This window comes from Panulirus ornatus, chromosome 46 (genome assembly GCF_036320965.1).
Source record: "Panulirus ornatus isolate Po-2019 chromosome 46, ASM3632096v1, whole genome shotgun sequence".
Classification (NCBI taxonomy): domain Eukaryota; kingdom Metazoa; phylum Arthropoda; class Malacostraca; order Decapoda; family Palinuridae; genus Panulirus; species Panulirus ornatus.
Genome location: NC_092269.1, coordinates 37,145,627 through 37,167,451, shown reverse-complemented (window position 1 = coordinate 37,167,451; position 21,825 = coordinate 37,145,627). Strand labels below are relative to the sequence as shown.

At 36.2% G+C, this 21,825-nt stretch overlaps 1 protein-coding gene across 4 annotated transcripts in view; it reads left to right on the top strand.

The window, feature by feature from the left end:
* Positions 1-19,935, top strand: part of norpA (no receptor potential A) — a 248,454-nt gene extending 228,519 nt beyond the window's left edge. For all 4 annotated transcript variants that reach the window (XM_071689120.1, XM_071689119.1, XM_071689118.1 and 1 more), the window contains 8 exons: positions 1,576-1,782; positions 4,687-4,851; positions 5,204-5,408; positions 5,645-5,866; positions 7,328-7,499; positions 8,917-9,114; positions 10,027-10,273; positions 11,960-19,935. In XM_071689120.1, the coding sequence (XP_071545221.1) occupies positions 1,576-1,782; positions 4,687-4,851; positions 5,204-5,408; positions 5,645-5,866; positions 7,328-7,499; positions 8,917-9,114; positions 10,027-10,273; positions 11,960-12,028 (1,485 nt within the window). In that variant the 3' untranslated portion in view covers positions 12,029-19,935. The remainder of the gene's footprint in view (positions 1-1,575; positions 1,783-4,686; positions 4,852-5,203; positions 5,409-5,644; positions 5,867-7,327; positions 7,500-8,916; positions 9,115-10,026; positions 10,274-11,959) is intronic.
* Positions 19,936-21,825: the final 1,890 nt, after the last annotated feature.

The following is a 21,825-nucleotide window of genomic DNA, read 5'->3' as shown; positions in this document are numbered from 1 at the left end:
ATATATATATATATATATATATATATATATATATATATATATATATATATATATATATATATATATATATTTTTTTTTTTTTTTTTTTTTTTTTTTTACTTTGTCGCTGTCTCCCGCGTTTGCGAGGTAGCGCAAGGAAACAGACGAAAGAAATGGCCCCCCCCCATACACATGTACATACACACGTCCACACACGCAAATATACATACCTACACAGCTTTCCATGGTTTACCCCAGACGCTTCACATGCCTTGATTCAATCCACTGACAGCACGTCAACCCCTGTATACCACATCGCTCCAATTCACTCTATTCCTTGCCCTCCTTTCACCCTCCTGCATGTTCAGGCCCCGATCACACAAAATCTTTTTCACTCCATCTTTCCACCTCCAATTTGGTCTCCCTCTTCTCCTCGTTCCCTCCACCTCCGACACATATATCCTCTTGGTCAATCTTTCCTCACTCATTCTCTCCATGTGCCCAAACCACTTCAAAACACCCTCTTCTGCTCTCTCAACCACGCTCTTTTTATTTCCACACATCTCTCTTACCCTTACGTTACTCACTCGATCAAACCACCTCACACCACACATTGTCCTCAAACATCTCATTTCCAGCACATCCATCCTCCTGCGCACAACTCTATCCATAGCCCACGCCTCGCAACCATACAACATTGTTGGAACCACTATTCCTTCAAACATACCCATTTTTGCTTTCCGAGATAATGTTCTCGACTTCCACACATTCTTCAAGGCCCCCAGAATTTTCGCCCCCTCCCCCACCCTATGATCCACTTCCGCTTCCATGGTTCCATCCGCTGCCAGATCCACTCCCAGATATCTAAAACACTTCACTTCCTCCAGTTTTTCTCCATTCAAACTCACCTCCCAATTGACTTGACCCTCAACCCTACTGTACCTAATAACCTTGCTCTTATTCACATTTACTCTTAACTTTCTTCTTCCACACACTTTACCAAACTCAGTCACCAGCTTCTGCAGTTTCTCACATGAATCAGCCACCAGCGCTGTATCATCAGCGAACAACAACTGACTCACTTCCCAAGCTCTCTCATCCCCAACAGACTTCATACTTGCCCCTCTTTCCAAAACTCTTGCATTTACCTCCCTAACAACCCCATCCATAAACAAATTAAACAACCATGGAGACATCACACACCCCTGCCGCAAACCTACATTCACTGAGAACCAATCACTTTCCTCTCTTCCTACACGTACACATGCCTTACATCCTCGATAAAAACTTTTCACTGCTTCTAACAACTTTCCTCCCACACCATATATTCTTAATACCTTCCACAGAGCATCTCTATCAACTCTATCATATGCCTTCTCCAGATCCATAAATGCTACATACAAATCCATTTGCTTTTCTAAGTATTTCTCACATACATTCTTCAAAGCAAACACCTGATCCACACATCCTCTACCACTTCTGAAACCACACTGCTCTTCCCCAATCTGAATATATATATATATATATATATATATATATATATATGTATATTGATTTTTGACGTATTTGGATTATAGATAGCAATACCCTTTACAGGTATTTTGGAATGCAGGATGCCAGATGGTTTCCTTAAATTTCCAAACCTCAGATCTCCCCATGCAGCTCAATCAAGGGAAGTTTGAGTACAACGGAAATTGTGGTTACCTCCTCAAGCCAGACTTTATGAGACGTATTGACAGGACCTTTGATCCTTTTGCTGAGTCTCCTGTAGATGGAGTGATTGCAGCCCAGGTTGCAGTGACGGTACGTATTTTGTTAATAGGGGCTTTATTGTCTCTTCTACCATGATTCATGGATATAGTATTTCTCTTAGTTTCTTTCAGAATGTTTGATTCATGTTGCCCATGTAAAGGCACAAATCCATATGTTGAGTATTATACAGTATGGTTGCACTCAGATTGCATTTTAAGTCACAGCATGGGAATATCATGTAGAACATCAATAAAGTTAGTGGATATTGATGGAAAATCTCATTATGATTATAGGCATTACACAGGATACTTTTTTCTCAATGAGTTAGCATTTTTCAGGGGATAAAACATCAGTACATCCCTTCATAACTCTTTTAGAGAAGACTTTTTACTTCGTATTAAACTTTTTATAACATTATACAGACTGAAGCCCCACCCAGGAAGAGATGTGATAAATTGATTCGATGAACCTGTTGCATAATGTATTTTAGTCCTCAGATTGTGTATCTGTTTAGTAGTTTTACTTTTGAGTGATGAAGATGGTAGTAAGATGAGTACACACAGTATTATTATTACCTTTATCTCCATACTTGTTCACAGTTTCAGATGTCAGTGAGGTAGCTCTAGGAAGATATGAAGAATGGTCTCATTAGCTCACATCTGTATTCTAGCTTTCATGTATAATGCACCAAAATGGTGCACACTATCCACAGCCAGTCCCCACAGGTCTTAACATGGTTTCCCCAGACCACTTCACATACCCTTGTACAGCCCATAAACAGCATATCACCCCTGTATACCAGATCTCTTCATTTTAATACATCCGATGCATGCTTTGCACCTTCTTGCATCTTTCACATGCCAACCATTCATCTCGTCTTCATTTTCCTCTCCTTGCTATCACCAAATCTGACATATAAGCCATATGAGACAATGTCCTCCCTAATCCACTCCATATTTTTATCCTGACTGTTTCAGCTCACACTCTTCAGCTCTCTTAACTATACTCTTTTAAATACCTCACTTGTTTTACCTTTTTCTTACTTAAGCAACTGTCTTGGCATCACATATTATCCTCTTGCATTTCATTTGTGAAACATTCACCATCTTTTGTACTATTTTATATTGAGCCTGTGATTCACATCCAATATATAATCCTCATTACACCTAGGATCTTTAACTCACCCTATGATTCACTTCAGTTCCCATAGTTTCTTCTGCTGCCATATCCACTCCCAGGTATCCATTTCCTCCAGGTTCACTCCATTCCAGTTCACTCTCCAAACAACCTGTCTCTTTTCCTTGCTAAATTTCATTACCTTACTTTTGTTCACATTAACTCCCAAAATCAGACTCCAACTTCTGCAGTTTCTCACTTAGTGCAACACCAAAGCCATTCAGACAACAACTGACTCACCTCCCAGGCCATCCCACCCCAATTGAATGCAGCTCCATGGCTATTTCCAGAACCATCACACATACTTCCCTCTTCATCCTATCCATAAACTGGTCAAACAGTCATGGTAACATCACATGCCTTTGACACAGACCCGCCTTCACCTGGAACAACACACCCATATCTCTTACCTACTTACACACGCACATTCCTTACTGTCTTGATAGAAACTTCTCACAGCTTTTATTAGCTTCTCTGCCCTACTGTATAATCGTAGTTCCTCCTACAAACCTTCTCTACCAACCCTACCTTACACTCTTGAGATCCATATATGGTACATACAGATCTTTCCCTTTCTTTAAATTAGATATTTGTCACACAGATTTTTCAAAGCAGACACCTGGTCCACACATCCTCTACCATTCCTGAAGCTGCATTGTATCAACCCAATCTGATGCTAAGTGTGTGCCAGCACCCTCTCAATCACCACTCTCCTATACAGTTTACCAGGTATACTCAACAGGCCTCTACCTCTGCAGTTCAAGTATCCACTTGTATCACTAATACAATACAGGCAGTATTGTTGTTTTCATTATTATTATATAACCCGAGGGACCCTTATGGGGGCTTTTGTAGATTAAGGATTTTTCACTTTTTCTGTTATCATCAAGTTTTAGCATGGTTGCATATACACAGCTATTAGATATTTCAGAATATGGCTGTTGAAGAACTGTCTTAGTATGCAAGACAGTTTAATATCTTCACATCCAAACTCCGATAGCAGATAGGCCAAATATACAAATGCATGATTCCAAATACTTGCAGCTACTTATGTTTCAGCAACATTGGCCTGAGTGTGAGAGACATATTCTGGTACATTCCTTAGATGTTATAAAAGCCTGTAGAAATAATTATAGCTGTATGAAAGTATAATATGAATTAATTGTTCTACTAAAAAGCTATTTTTCTCATTTTAGAAAGGGAAAACTGAGGAACATTGTCTTTGTTTGTCTTTTCCATGCCTCTTTTTAGACTCATGAGGTACACAAAACCATAAACAAAAGTATAAATGACCAGAAAACATCGTAAATGCCCAGTCTTCAGGAATCAGCTGCTTACTGATTTTGTAAATGAATGTACAGATCGATTCTCTAACTCACCAAAGAATGAGAAATAAGGTCTGTCCTCTTGTAGGCATTGTTATGAACTCTTAGTTGAATGAAACCAATGGGTCGAGCAAAATAGAATTGCATAATGATCTTTTACTTAGTCTCACAGACCACATTTTAGAATCTGTAACTGATCTTCACAGAAGTGTGTTTAGTATTGATTAGCAAGTTGGAAGTTTAAAATGAAGGCTTCTGATTGACTTGGCTCAGAGGGCCTTGTTGTGCTTGTCACTTGAGCTCATTTTAAAGGCTTGTTTAGTGTTTGTGATTTAATGAAAAAAAAATCTCATCCAACATATTCCACCTAACAGAATAAAGGCTCCCTTACTTCATATAAACCATTTTTCTTTATATTTTCTTTGTCTGATGTGAATCACCTTCCAACCCTTAGGTTATTGCTGGTCAGTTCTTGTCAGACAAGAAGGTTGGAACGTACGTTGAAGTGGATATGTATGGCCTGCCCACCGACACCATTAGAAAGGAATTCAGGACTCGCATGATTCCTGGCAATGGACTCAACCCACAGTATAATGAAGAGCCTTTCCTCTTCCGTAAGGTGTGTCACAGAAACCTAAGCTGTACTTTAATTGCACAGGGGTTACATCTGTACACTATCTCATAAAACTGTACCTGTGTCATTGATTGTTGCAAAAAGAAAACAAATACTTTACTAGTATATGTATTCTAACTGGAAGAGATCTTGGTTGGAGTAATTTTACTGTGATAGAGTTATTTAGATTCATGACTTAACGCAAATAGAAATGTGCTGTTTGTGCAATTTATTGTTTATAAATGTATATCATTATAAGTGAAAATAGTAGTTGAAATATTTCAGGCCACACCAGAATTCACATCAGAGTGGAATGCAACCCAGTGATATAGTCTAACACTGCTTATTCTTGAAATAGGTTGTATTACCTGACTTGGCTGTGCTCCGATTTGGTGTGTATGATGAAAACGGCAAGATGCTGGGCCAGAGGATCCTACCCTTGGATGGCCTGCAGGCAGGCTATCGCCATATTTCTCTTCGCACTGAAGGCAACTTCCCAATGTCACTTCCTATGTTGTTCTGTAACATTGAACTGAAGATCTATGTTCCTGATGGTCTTGGTGGTAGGTACCTAATTTTTTCTGTATATGATATATTGAAAAACTTAATGCTCTCAAAAAGTTTGTTTGTGTAGTTTGTTGCATAGTGTGAAATGGAACGTTCAAACGTGAATGACAGTAGTAAAGCATTTTGATTTTTGACCGTTCATAAAAGTTAAAGAATACTTCCCCATTACTTTGTTATTGTATAAGTCATCTACAATTAACCTATATTATCTTAATGAATTGTGTTATTTCAGACTTGATGGATGCCCTTTCGGATCCTCGAGCATTTTTGAGTGCACAAGAAAAGCGAGAGCAACAGATGAAGGCCATGGGTATTGAGGCCTCTGATATTGACACCAATGCTCTGAAAGGAGGTAAAGGAGGTGGCAAGGCAGGAGGACAAGCTGCCAAACCTGGAGCAGCTGGTGGCAAACCAGGAGCTGGTGCTGCTGGAGCTAAGAAGGAGGAGGAAGTTAGTAAGTAACTTTTAGCTATCATTCTTCCATCAAAAGATAGTGGTGAAGTGTTCAGTTTTGGCTTATTTGTCTGCCCATTTGGGAAATGTCTGTATATTCAGTCATCAGTTATTGTTTTTGCTGTACTTAGTTTCCTCTCATTTCCAAAGATGATGCACACCCACACATTTATTGGGTATGTTGCCCTTTTCTGACAAGGTTTTTTATAGTATATAGCTGTAGTCTTGTTTTATTTTGTCCACAAAAATACAATCCCTCCGAAAATGTATTTATCCTCGTAAATATTTTTTTTTTTAGTGCTTGTTTGCTGTGTTCTGTGTTAGCAAGGTAGTTCAGGGAACAGATGAAGAAATGGTCACATTTGCTCAGTCCTCTCTGGGTGTTAGCTAGACCGAAACCTCAGCCCGCCTATCCACAATCAGGCCCCACAGACTTTTCCATGGTTTCCCCTGACCATTTTACATGCTCTGAAAATAAAACTCTTCAGAAGTATATTTTGTCTACTACTATCTCTATGACAGTGTTAGATTTCTAGGAGCAATGTGCTAAAAAGTGCAGGAGTAAGTTTTGGGTGTCAAGTGAGTTACTGCAGCTTATATTATACTATTTGTTATTTAGTATATATTTATTATACTTGATTGCCATTTCCCACATTAGCGAGGTAGCACCAAGAAACAGTCAAAGAAAGACCCATCCACTCGTGTACACACATATATACATATATGCTCAAACACGTACATATACATACATATCAACATATACACATATACCTACTCAGCTATATACATAAGTACACATGTACATATATGATGAATAATTTTATTATCCTTGTTTTCCATTGATAATTTTTCATAAAAGCAGAATTATAAAAGTTTGCATAATTAACAACAGTATTAGTAAGGGGGTGGCCATAGCAAAAGGATCTCCATAACTCAGTATTTAACCCTTGACAGGCCATTAGCAAAGGGCAACTCAAGTGCACTGTTTTCAGAGGTTTATAAATAACGTTCCTACTGACTACTTCTACCTAATCTTCCAACCTATTACTTTTACCTAATGCTCATGTCTAATGTCCCTCCCTACTGCTTCTGTCTATTGCTCCTACCATGTTGCCAAGAAGTAGTGCTTGTGCATAACACTCTGCAAGAAAAATTAAGACCAGGAGTTAAGTGTTGTCGAGTGTTATGTGTGACAAAGAGATTGTATTTTTGTGGACAGAATACCAGCAGTCCACTTGTGGGTGAGGCAGAAAGAAAGGACAGCTACTTAGGTCAGAGCAACTTTGCAGCCACTGAAGTGCTGGCTCACAAGGCAACCATCACTAACCCGTCCGATACCCAGGCAGTTAGTACCAGTGATATACTACCTCTGGTTGTTGGCTGCCTACCAGCTACTACCTATCATAACACGTATGATATTTCATGAGAGTAGAGTAATGAAGGTTGTTCCCTTCCCTTACAGTTGAATTTGATCCCATCAACCTTGAGACACTCCGTGCTCAGAAGAACTTCTTGAAAGCAACCAAGAAACAGCAAAAGGAACTGGAAAGCTTGAGAAAAAAGCACATGAAGGAGCGATTATCAATCCAGAAAGGCCAGTGCAGTGCAATTGAGAAACTTGCAAAGGGTAAAAAGTTAGTATGACATACTGTGTTTACTATTTATGAGATTGAACTGACATTTGTGACCTTTTCAATAGAATGACTTGTTAATTTTTTCCAGAATTATTGTAGTGCAATACAGAAGGTTTTTTTTTTTTCAAAAATCCCTAGTTACAACAAAATAATTATCTTTATATACATCCTTATTCTGTAAACCATTTCTTCATTTAATTCAAACAGTTCTGAGCATATTATTTGCAATATGTTTTTCATATGTGTTTGCCGATTGCCTTCAGTCTCTTGAAACAGTAGCACCTGTCAACTTGTCTTTCTGTACAATTAATTTGAAAATGTGTTCTGGAGAAACTGTAATGTTTAGTTTCATATGCCTGCAGTGATAATGCTTTCATGTCCATAACCAAAATACAGTTTTTAGAAGCAAAACATAGAGATTAAAGCTGTAGCTCATGTAGATTTAGTTACCCATTGCAGCACTTTTGGTTGAAGTGAAAGGATTTTCAAATGAATGTGGTTCATCTTTTGGCTTCCCTTCTCACACTGTCATTTTTTTTTAGCTTAATTCTCTGTGTCCTTTCACATAATTTTTGATTCCATAGGAGCCTGCATAGATTACTGTTTCCAAAATCCTCTTGACTCTTGTTTTTCAGTTTCTTTCCTCCTGTGAGTAGAGCTACATTCTTATGTGTATTTCTGTAAGACATTACCTTTGGCTGATGACTGCTTTGTTTTTGTCTTAGCAAAATTGATATTCAGAATATTAGCAGTAACTTCTCATTTGTCTAGGACAGAATTCACTCTCTCATAGAAATCCAAAAAGTTTGTTGCAGATGACCTCTTTTCCATAAAGCTGTGCTGTCTCTTACATACGTAATTTCCTTTCTAATTATCTTTTACAGAACCTTACAGACCACACTCTCAGTGTGTCTGATTTGTGGCTCCCGTTCTCCATTCTTATAAATCCTTTCCCTTGGCACTCTCCAGTGACATCTTGAAGAGTATTTCAAGTAGTTTATCAGTAGATATTGTCTGGACACTTGAAGAAGTTTCATGAGGACCATAGGCCACAACTACTCATTTTCTTTCACTCTTACTCTAAAATCCCAGACTTCGCCCCAAGTACATTCCCAAACCATTCTTGCTCTCTTGAGCCTAGTTTCACTAAGAACCTGATCTTTCAGGATCCTCTCCTGAAACATAGAACACCTATCCTCTCACTTACTCCTCTCATGTGCAAACCCCAGCCTGAACCTTTGAGGAGGATGAGCACTCCTCACTTGGCTCCTTTAGTTCCCACTTTTATTGAAATACAAATAGGGGAGGGTTTCTAGCCCCATCCCCACCCTTTTTAGTCGACATCTGTATCACACTGGAAATACAGTTTTAATGATAATGGCAATCTTTTTCATCATGAAAATAATAACTTTTTCAGGGATGTGATGGATGATCCAAAGATCAAGGCATTAGTGACAGAACAGATGAAACAGTGGTCTGAAATGATGGAGAAACATAGGAAAGAAGAATGGGAAATACTGAAGGAGCATCTCAAGAGTCAGGAGGATATTCTGAAAAAGCTTATGGAAGAGGAGCAAGCAGGGCAAATGAAGAAAATGGAAGGAAAGCATGAACAGTGAGTTAAATTGCATGTAGGGTTTAAAGAAGAGAATTTTATATTCCATGGATTTATATTAAAGAGAGAGATTGGCAAAACTTTTTACACAACATTACATCATATTCCCATATTTTAGATTTATTTTGTGTGGCATCCCTGAATTTTTTTCCCCAACAACCTCTAGAATAAGTTAGAGTTCATACTGAAAAGAAATACAAAACCCACATCCTTAGTCAGAGTATGGTAATAGGCTGGTCAAAAGAGCATGAACAACAGGAATTTAGTAAGTGGTGCACCAGTCCAATGCTGTGATTTTTTTTTTCTCCACCAAGGCTTGGGAAGAACATGCCCCAAATTAAAGCAAACTCAAGTGAAAGGAAAAGGAAATATATATTAATAGGAAAAGGAAATATATATTAATTAGGACTCTGCAAGTGCTGTTAGACATGTTTTTATGTGGTAGAAAGGTTATATTAAGAGGAAAAGACATTAGAAGGAATAGAAGTCCACAACATAGCTGGTCAGATGGCTGGTTTCTACACAGGAACAATGGCAGGCAAATGCCAAATGCAAACCACAGATCCAAGCCCTGGGGGCGAGGACTCATACATGGAGCTTACAAGAATAGTTTTATTGACTGATTTTTTTTCATATTTGTTCAGAAGTGGAGGGGGAAATGGAAAAGAAAGAAGGATTGAAGAAGGCTTTTAGATATTTAGGTATTTAGTGTTAAGCAGGTATCACATCAAAGTTAAGCCGGACATTGATGCACTCTGATATGTACAGAAGAGGCAAGTAATCTTGTATTTATTTAATACATAGGTAGCTCATGTCGGTTTTATTTTGCATCTTTAGATAAAGTTGGCACATACTTCTGTAGCATTTGAAGCAGATTTTTTTCTTTAGAGACTTTACAAAGGTAATTTCCAGGGACCTGAAGGACATGAAAGCCCAGCAAGCCAAGTTGGCTATGGAGACAGCCAAAGATGTCAATCAAGATAAGACCCTCAAAACTAAAGCTGATAGGGACCGTCGACTCAAAGAGAAAAATCAGAACAACACGAAAAGATTTATCGAAGAACGCAAGATTACTGCCATGAAACAGGGAAAGCAGAAAGAGAAGCTGAAGAAGGTTCATGATCAACAGATGAGTGAACTTTCCAAAGATATTCAAATGGTGTGTTTCTAAATGTGAAATTGTTGCCAACATTTTAGTGTAACTTCCTTTTCTCTGAAGGTAGATAATGTATTAATGTGTAACATCACTTCTCATTGAAAGCTACCAATTTTTAAGTGCTTAAGAAAATCCCTCTTGACAGAACTCAACAGGTGTCATTTGTTACTGTTGATACTGGTATCATTACTTTGTATGTGAGAGCTTGAGAATGGATGTATGCAAATGAGGTTGTTTGTTTGTTCTTGAGGCGAACCTCATTAAGATTGGAAATGCAATTAGGTGTTGAAAAGATTATGAAGACTTCTTTCCTTCCATGATATATGAGTCACTGAAAAATTACCATAGATTAAAAATAGGTTCAGGGTGTCCTTGCCTGTCATAAGAATTTCCCACATTGTTATATGAATATTTATTTGTGAGTAAACAACGGTAAGTTATTAATTTCATTCTTCAGAAATTTAAACTGCATCTTAAAACTCACTTCTATTTCTTAGAAATCAAATGAAGTATTAGTATTGGAATTGTTGCTATAGTGCTTGAAACATTATAAAACAATGAAAAGAACTATTCAAAAACTGAGTTAAGAGTTCATAAGTTTGCAGTATTAACTCAACAAATGTCAACAAATGATGTTGACTTTATAAGCATGAAGCTTGTACAATAAATGATTGATGAAAAACTTAATAGTGTCATTAAATGTACTCTAACAGGTAAAGCTAATGCCTACATTTGTTCAAAATGAATATAGTAAACTTTAGAAAATAGTCTACACACAGTGTTGCCTTGCCAGTTACCAGAAGAGAATGTATCCCTTGTGTACATCTAAATGCACATGTATGGTATATATCATCTAAACATTAACAGTGAATGATCAAAAACTATATTTCAATCAAAGTCATCATTGATGGACTAAGGAAGACACACTGATTCCGTTGAAACCCATGTGGTGGATGTAACGTTGACACAGCCAACTGACAATAGATTTTAAAGATTAGAATCTGTATTTACTGTTGTTGTGGAGTGTTGATTATCACATAGTATGTAAAGGTAGAAAACTTGTCACATACACCAATGCATGTCTCAGATAAATACATCAGTTGAGTACATCACTGTTCATAAGGTATGGATGAGCTAAAAACCACACATCTTCATTAGCAGACAAGGCAATGCCACACTGCAAAACAAAAGAGTTTAGACTTATTATGGGTTCCTTTTGTAGACCAATGCCAAAAATAAGCAAACTTGTTCACACATAAGCTAAGCTGGTTACCACAGTTTATCCTGTCTTGACACTGCACATGGCAGCACCAGTAACAAGGGCTGATGTGTTGTCTTAGCAGGATGATAGGAATAGCAACATAGCAAGTGATTATCATATTGCTTGACAGGAATAACAGCTTAGTTATTGATTATAGTATTGCCTTTTAGTGGAACTTCGTCAGATCTCCAGATCACAACAGTAGATGGCTTGTATTAGAGAATTCTGTAAAGTGTTAGAAAGTAGACTGATTACCAGCTTTTTTTAAGGAAGTGGTAAAGGTATGGGAATTGAATTTTTTGAAAGGTAGATTGCAAGGAAGCTGTGGTCATGTGGATGTTATGTGTCTTGATATATCAAGTTAGAACATTTTCAGAATGTATATAATCCCTATCATGCTTACATTTTATGTATTTTTCTTTTTGCAGGCCATACAGTTCTATGAAAACACAGAGGCAGAGTACAAGATGTGGAATAAGATGGAGTTCTTCTGTTGAGAACACATGATCACTCAGCCCAACTTCAGTCATCCCCTACAGATATCCTCTTTTCTGTTTTATTTTGGACATCACATTTTGATAACTTTGAAGCTTCAGTTTATGTTTTGTTGTAAGATATTTAGACCGCTACCAGTCAGTAGGGTGGCACACACAATTTGATTGTAGATACCCATTCTCTTGGTTGATCAGTTAAATAGGATCTCAGTTGATTGCTTTTAGGACAGGTGCTGTGATTGCAAAAGTGCTGCATACAGACCTTTCTTACCACATTGAGAGCAACAAAACCTTTTTTTTTTTTTTATTCATTTATATCCATGAACAGGGTATTAGGTACTCTAACAAGTGCAGTGAGTTGGATGTACATCATTTATATTGTTCACATTCATATACCTAGTAGGTCATCTTCATAGTTCAACAATCACATTAGATGCATTTACATGTACAGGCACACACACTTGTATATAGTGTATGTGTTTTACCTCATATAAGTAAGAATCATAATTGTAAATGCACTTCATCTCAAAGAAGTTTATCAAAACAGTTTACCAAGACAGACTTTAGCACTGCATGCAAATTTTGAAAGAAAGTCAATTTTCGTTTATGTTATGATAGCCATGACACTGTAAATGCAATTAACACATCTTTAGATGCTTGAATTATATTAAGCAAGTACATTGATAAATGAGTCAGTTCAACATAAAAGCCTTGCATAAGTTTTTATAAGATAAAGTTTCAGCATGGAGTAGTTAAAATGCTCGTGGGGTATATGATAGGTATTTATAGTAGTTACCCACTCAGATGTAGACATAATCATTTACCCCATTTGGATTAGAGCAGGAGTTCCTCATCTGGATATCTTGATCTAGTCAAAAATAACAGGGCCTTTTTGAAGACAACCTGTAATGGTTTAATGTACTTTACTGGCAATAATATTTTAATAACTGTGTGTTACTTTTCTGATGGTACATTTTTTATTTTGTAGTCATGAGAGTTCAGTTTCACAGGAATAATTATTTTCCTAGATGTATTTTTGCCATCAAGAGAGGGCTCATTTATTGAGCATTGATAAGTGGTTTACATTTCATAAGGAATTTATGGCGCTAACATTGTTTACATTACATAATTTAGGAAGTATTCAGTGTTCTTATTAAGTCTTGGCAGTGCATCCAGAAAGTTCTCGTTTGTTTTTGAAGCAGGTAATTAATATGACGATTAAATTGAAAAACTAGGGTGGATTTTGTATCTGCATTAGAAAAGGGGCTTTAGGTGTCTCCTTTTCTGGCTGGCAGATATTGTTCCCCCTGGTCTGTTTTTGTCATCCAGCTCTGCTCGTGAAAATTTAATAAGAACACTGAGTACCACATTAAATTTTCAAAATACATCTTCACTGGGACTAGTCGAGTATATGTTGTTTGAATTTTACTTTTGATGAGGATATTTCAGTATGATTTATAAATTTCCAGATATCATTTATGCTTTGATTAAGTTATACAAGTACATTATTGTGGCATTTCCATTGGTTAGTGTAATATGTTTACTGTTGTCACTTATTGTGAATAATATTTATGGTTATGCATTCCTCTATGAGCTTTAGCAAGATTGTATGTATATATATATCTATAAGGTATTTACAGGATGTTATGAGAATGCTTTTGACATTTATTAAGATATATATATATTAGTTTATATCACAGCCTTATGTATTGTGACTTCAGGAGTATGTTCATGAAATGGATCCATTTCAGTTTTACATAAATTTGCTAATCATATTATTTATTTCTTGTATGAAAGTGTACTGTGTGTAATCTCTAGTCTTGTTCTAGTCAGTTTGATAAGAATTTATATTTAGATAATATTATATACATATAAATATATATATATATTTATATATTCATTGCATATGTAAAGATTGCTTCCTCTGTGGTGCCAAGTATTATTGTGCATGCAAAACACGCAGTAAACTCTTGATTATCTGCAATTCTTGTCATGACAGTTATTGTATTATCTGAGATAAATGTTAAGTTGGGGTTTACCACAGATATTTGCTTACACAAATTTTCTTTCCTTCACAGTGGAATAATGCACTGGTACAGATATAAAAAAATCTGCTCTAGTCTCATTGCACATTTCAAAAGTGTAAGTTATCAGACGTTTACCTGAATTATTTAAAGAGATGGAGGCCAAAAGTTGTTGTTATCCCTGCATTAGTTAAATCTTGATTTTATCTACCTAATTTCTCAACTTCTAAGCTGCATTAACTTGGCTTAATTTAATTTTGTTTCCATGTAGCAGTTTATTGAGATATCAACAAAATTCCGATATCTGCAACAGACTCCGTCTCAAGATGTGTGGATAATCAAAAGTTTACTTTGAAAGAATAATTGGATGTGATCCTGTTGTCAGGTTATGATAAGGTCCAGATTGCACCTGACAATACAAATATGATTAGCCTTAACAGAGTGTGCTAACAGAGGGTCAGTTCAAGTGATTATCTCATTTTGAAATGAGAATTTAGCAGTATTTTTAAAGTCCACAGTAGCTTCTTGATTTTCTATTACATGTAGATTAGAATGATTACTATCTCCAAAATATAAAGTCATTTGGATTAATGATCAAAATATAAACATCTTGATTGGTGCCTTTTAGGGGCTGTCTGTGTAAGCAAAGCCTTGCTATACAAATATTGTAATTGGTAACTTTTGTGTTGCAATTTCCATGTTATGGTATACAGCTGGTGGGCTATAAAATAATTATTTTCACCAGTTTAAGAACGTCACATTAGTAGGAATGACAGTCGTACGTGTTTGCAAGAAGATGAGAGAATTTCAGGAGTTGTAATCCTGCTGTTAGTTTAGTGAATTATTCCTGGATTACACAAAACTGGAAATCTTCAGCCAAACACATACATACAAGGATGTCAACTTGATGTGTTTTGAGCAGTATTTACCCACAGGCAGTTTTGCCAACGTGCCAAAGAATCAAAGTCTCCATCCTCATGGCATAATGCCGTAGGGCCGCAGAGTCAGCCAGTATTTTTCTACCTTTGGATAATACTAATAATAATGATAATGAGGGTATTTTTATCATTGGTGTTTAGATGGTGAATTACGTCCATTAATGGTATAGTAGATATTTTTCAGTCATATAGAAGATCAGCACTTTTAACCATGGCAGAGCTTAGGCATGAGTTAGACATTATTTTGTGAAAAGAAGAAGGGGTACTCACGTTCTCCGCTTCTCAAGTCAATCAAATGCTGGTGTTTATGCAGCTGCTCACCAGTAAGTACAGAGGTGCAGTAGTCATGGCCAGACCATTTATATTTAGTAGCAGGATGTTGCAAGAGAAGTGATATCATTGCTGCACTTTTAATAAGCGGTAAGTGCATTGGTACCACTGTTTAGCCTTTGAAATTATAGTATGTTTTAACAGTTACAGTCATGGTACCATCGTTGACCTTTTGCTTGTCATCATAACTTAATGTAATTTTTTCACTATTCTTCTTCTAATGACAATGAACATCCCAATTATAAACACAGTGACATATAAGTAAAACTAGATAAAAATACGTAATCTCAGCTGCTAGCTTACTACAAAGACATTTTTGAAACTAAACAAGGAAGGAAAATGGATATTGTTTTTCTGGGTTTTACTCAGGCATTTGATGAAAAACTATAAAATTTTATCATATGTGCCATAAGATAATGATGTCAGACAATGACATTATCTTCAAATGTTTTGAATGAACATATGCAACAACTAACAGTATCATGATGGCCAAACAGAGAAAGAGATTGAGACAGAGTTAAATACATTTCAAAGATGTAGGAGTCATCTTAAACAAGAAGTAAGAATAAAAGATACCTAAGGAAAAGATTGCACAATCAAGCTAAGTAGTAAGAATTAGAGATACCTATGGAAAAGATTGTACTATCAAGCTAAGTATGATGATGAGCCCTTTCACTTTGAGGGATGATGATGAAAATGTTCTGTGTATATTCATAAGAAGCAGATTAAATTACTGCTGTATTGTATGGTCAGCAGAGAATCAGGCTAGAGAAAAATAAAAACAGAAACATCTTACAAGTAAAAGTAATGATGTGCAGTTTAGAAAGAAGAAATTATGATTATATATCTATGTATGATATCAGATGGTAAGCCTCAGAAGAAATAGACTTTAAAATCTCTCATATTTTTAGAGACAGCGATTAGATCTGAAATTTTTTATGGAAAAACACTAGACAAACATGAAAAGAGAGCCTGCCTAGAAAGACTGAGAAAGTTTATTTTTCTGCCCAGCGAGATAAGAAATATGAATGAGAGTACTGAAGCATTCAAAAGAATATTTGACCTGTAGTTGAGAGGATTGCCAGATTAATTCGTGATTGTTAACCATAGAAAGTGTATGGCTGCAGAAGACATTAGCACTGTGAATCGTGCAAAATAGGTAGGAAGTGCAACATGCAAGCCCTGCCTCATGTAAAAGTTCATTATAGGGAGGTAGGTACTCTCTTTCTCTTGATTTATGAAATAGCTTTCAGAAAAGTGTTTTATTTTTGATAGCTTGGTTTCATCATATTGTTTATAGTAAAATTTTTAATGAATATGTGTTGTTAGTCTCTAGGCATGACCTGTATCTCTCAAATGTCAGATCAGTATTATTTCAGCCGATTGACAGTCCCACAAGTGACTGATGCTCATTGCCACTGATGCATCTCATTGCCAGTCTTTGTAAATTCAATTGACTTTCAACTGCAACTGCAGTGTTTTGTAATTGTATCAGTCAACACAGACTTATAATGTATTTGTCATTACTTATTTGTATTGTATGGGGAGGGAGTCGTACGAGGTCCCATCTCTTGAATATGATTTTAATAATTTTATTCCTTTCATCTACCACTTTTATACTGTAGAATTACTTCTTTATAACTTTTTTAACAAGTTAATTTCATGCTATTCACTGTGTCACTCTGCATGACCTCTTACAACTTGTGATTCTTAGTATAATAGTATTTGATTGTCAGTTGAGTTTTCTTGTAATACAATTTGTATGTTCTCTGATACCTTTATCACTCATTTACTGATAATTTGTTTCAAAGGTTTAACTCAAAGTGAGAATACATTGAAATTACATTGGATACAGAAGAAGCAGGTGTCTTTCCTTGTCAGTACACCCAATCCTTGCTTTATGCTGAATCACAATATTTGAGTTTGCAGTCATGAGTGGACCCTACCCCTACCAGTCCCTCTTTTTTTGTTGTCAAAATTTGCTACTCTGCAGATGTGTGCAGTAGAAAGGGCGCCAAACTTTCAGTGAGGGTGGGTGGGTGGAGTAAGCATGGGTGGAGCATGTCACATTCACACCAGCAGATCAGTCTCACAGTTACCTCAGTTGTGTGCAGATATGGGCTATTTGTGCAATTTAGATATACCTGCTAATGTGATTTTCCTGCAACCTGCTGTGATTGTGTTTGTTATGGCATCCAGACCTCTAGCAACATCTCCTACCTCAGAACCAATACATCAGAGGAAGAAAACCTCTTTGAGCTCAGAAACAAAGCTAGAGATCTTTTATGACATGCTGGTGAGGGGTGTCAGCATGGTAGAAAGTGAGCCAAAGTTTCAATGAGGATTAGAGAGTCTAAAGTTCTAAAGATTTATGAGTGTTAATGTAAACAAGGCAGAGTAGCTGAGCCAGAGCCATTTCAACCAAGTAAAGAATAGCTAGACGAGTTTATTTGACGTCACAAGCTATATGACTTGAAGGTAATGGGAGAATCTACCAATCTTACCATGAAGCTGCTGCACACATCCTATTTTTCTCTGTACATTTATTGTCTCATGTTTGCAGAACATAACCCCTGCATGAAGTGAGGATGGGTGTAATTTTCTCCTTTACAAGAAAAAGTGTACGGGTTATTCAGTGGCACATTATATGCAAGTATTGAAGCAAGGTGTGCAGACAATAGAGATAACAATTGTGTAACTAGATGGTTGAAAGTTTTACTTAGACTTCACTAAGAAGGCAAGGAGTGAGGCACATCATAAATTGATTACCCATAGCTTCAGTTTAAATCCAAATTCCAAAGATAGTGAATCAAGTGTGTCAGTTAGCTTAGGGTTTCTCAGCCCATGTTGGAGTACATATGAATTGATTAGATACCACAAATAATCATATTGATCAGTTCTTGATTCATTCAGTTTACTGGCATTATAGTATAAGCCATAGGTTAGTGTAACCAGCTTTAATTGATTTATTAATGTGTTACAAGGTCATTTGAGTAGTTAATGTTTCTTCTCGCATCAAATTTAGGGCAAAGTTGAATTTTAGGACTATTGTTTCTCTACTCTTCCTTGAAAATTTTATTTTTTATATAACCTGCAAAAGTTCATTTTTTCACTGATGCATGTGAAGTAAACATTCCTGAACCAGGTGAATATTTTATTAATAACTAGCAGAGTTTGAATATTATGTAAACTTTGAAGGAAGAAATACTGACAAAGATGTAACAGAAAGAAGATTCTCGTTAAATGAATGTAAGCTAAAATGACAGTGAAGGCTTAAAAAAAGGTTGGCGACAATGCCATGGCTGAAATTGTCTGAATGCCTTGCAATAGCTCCATGGTTTTTAGACCAAAAACACAATGGTGGTGCCATTGCAATGGTGACATAAAAGACGGGTGACATCACTAGCACACTAACCACATTATTAATGTTTGCCTGCATCAACTTAACACATGTCAAGTTCTTCTTCATACCATCCATACATGCTGCATTTACTTGTCCCATCATGATGATAAATTTACAAACTTGTAATTGATTAATTCATTGTATAATGATTGATAAGTATTGGTACCATGTAACATAATCTGGATATATTTCATGTGGTTGGTATGTGCCACCCAGCTTTCAGTTTGGGAAATGGCTTACACTGTGGAGATGGTTAGCTGATTTTATTTATGACATTTCATTTAATTACATATCTCTACATATTGAAAACTATTTGTGAATCAGAGTAGATCATCAGTTTAATTTGTAAGTCTATTTAGTGTTGAAATGGGGTTTACAGTAGGTTAATAAAAGATAGCTTCTGCCAAAGAATTTATTAGTCAAATTCTCTCTCCTGAAATAATTGTAACTTGTGATTTTAGTTTACACATGGCCAAAGTCCCCATGAACTTTATGAGAAAGCAGATATATAGGAATACCATGTAGTTTATGACCTTTGAAATAATTCTGGCTAGAAAAGTCATGTAGTGGGGAACCAAATTGGTATTTATCTTTTGGCCCATTTTGATTAGCAATAAAACATTCACAGGAAAATTATTTTTCTCAAACTTTTATGTACAAAGATAATTATAACAAATGAAAAAACATGAGCTCTGGCTGCAACCTTGCATGTAAGGGAATGTAGAATGTTCATGAAAAAGGAATGTACTTTGTTCATGGGATTTATTTTCTCAGATATGATTAGGAAAACCATTTAATAAGTGATGCTTAAAACTACAAAAATAAGAACATAAAGGAGGAGGAAAATTCTTCTCACTTTAAAAGAAAATCAAAATATTTTACAAGGTTCAGAATATATATTTTGTAAAACTGGCAGGCAAAGATATACCAGAATGGCTGAAGGTCAAATTGCCCTGTAAATGCATATGAAACACCTGTCAGTGCATTTTAAACAATTTGGAAAATTGATTCAGTTGCTTCTTGAATATGTCCAGGAAATTCCTATTGTTAGTCATACAGAAAAAGTTATCTTGCCCTTACTGTATACGTGAATGTCAGTCACTGGATGATGATCTTGCCTTGACTCTGTACGGAACCAGGCCTCATATCTGGGTCTTGTTCGTCCAACTGTCCATTCCTAAATAAAATGCAGGCAATTCATGAACACCAGAATGATTCTTGTGTATTTTTTGTCTATTTTATCCCTCTTTATGAAATTATTTGATATGTATCCATATACCACTTTTATGTTATGAGGTGTCCTATTGGAAAATTTTTGGATGTTTTGTGGACTACAGTTTTTAACCTCATATTTTATGCAGTTCACATATTAGTAGCAAATGTTTTATAAGAAACTGAATGATTGAAAAAGTTGTATGAGGATACAGATTTGCAAAAACTGTGATTTTATTATCTTGCAGGATAACATTGAAAAATATGTTTTGTCCTGAGAAAATTATCTGAAATTCTAATATGATAAGGTTGTAAATCAGATATAAGAAAATGCAAGGTTGGATTATTCAGAAAAGGGCTTAGTCTTGTGCATTCTTTAGAATATAGAGGCTGCTGTGCAGTTTACATTTCCACCCAAATATATTAGATAATTATATTTTTCTCGTACTTGATGCTGTTTCCCCATGTTAGAGGGGTAACATCAGAAACAGATGGAGATTAAGCTAATTTCCTTATTTTTTGAATGAGGTAGCCCACCCTAAGCTTTTGCTGCCCAGCATACAGGAGAAAACTTTATTCCATGCAGATATGTATGATACTGTCTTAAGCATAAAATGGCAAACAAATATAGGCTTTACTTTAGTGATGCGTTGTAAACCTGGTTACGTTTATTGTATGTATATCTTGACAGATGACATGCAGTATATTAACTGCAAGTTAGCCTTGCTTGATGACCCAGTTGGCATACATTTGATGTCCATTTTATTGTTTTACCTTTATAAATTGAAAGGTTGAGGATATAAAGGCAACCATTTGTACCTTTATCATATCAATTATTCATTTCTTGTTTTTCTGAGACATCTGCATCCATGAGTGTTTAGCCTAGACGTTGTGTAATCTATATACACACAAAAATATGCAGACGCATTCAAAAATGGTACTTAAAACCTGCACACCTGTGTGAGGGGAGTATTGCACTGATGAGGAACCCACCTTTTTTCATTTACTATATTCAAAACATTATTGCAACTTCACTTTCCTTGTCCCACTTGTCCACCACTCTATTACGGTAATACACACTAGAGATGACTTCATCTTGTGTCCTTTAAAATGAATGTATTTTTTTCCTGGCCAGCTTACATCATCAGTTGGCAGAACTGGGAAACATAACCCTTCAATGGCCAAAGCACCTGGTTTCAATTTCCAGCTTCCCCCAGCATGAAGTCACCCACTTAGCTCAACTTGGCATCTCTTTTTTTACAGTCTGCTGCTTGAGGCACAATTCCTCCTCTTCCATAAATGAAAATATATGATGGTATACTTTGTGTTGACTCAAAGTGACGTAGGTACTATGAATGTGAAATGACCAATTTGGTATCCTGGGAAGCATGATTTTGTATGAGATGACCAGGTTCTGGTATTTTGAACAAGGGAAAGAAAATGCCACAATAGTTTTATGTTTTAAGCTGACTTTTTTTTTTCTTTTAATGAAACAACCAGATTGCCAGTGTTCTTTCCTGAGATCAGGTGTGGTATTTCAGGAAACGAGACATATTCGTATAAGGAAACCAGAGAATTTTTTTTTCATACCTGACCATTGTTTCCCACATTAGCACAGTGACAAAGAAAGGCCACATCCGCTCATCTATTTTCTGGCTGTCAAATGTAATGCACTAAAACCAAAGCCTCCTATCTACAACTAAGCCCCACAGATACTTCCCATGCCTTGGTTTAGTCCACTGACAGCATGTCAGTGGATAGGAACACGTATATGAAAGTTAAAACTGATAATGTAATATTGCATTCTACCCATTCTTCTTACTTCTGTATCAGATTTTGGCACATATCAACCTAAGACACCTGCTGTTTAACTTTAAATGTTATTTGATATGT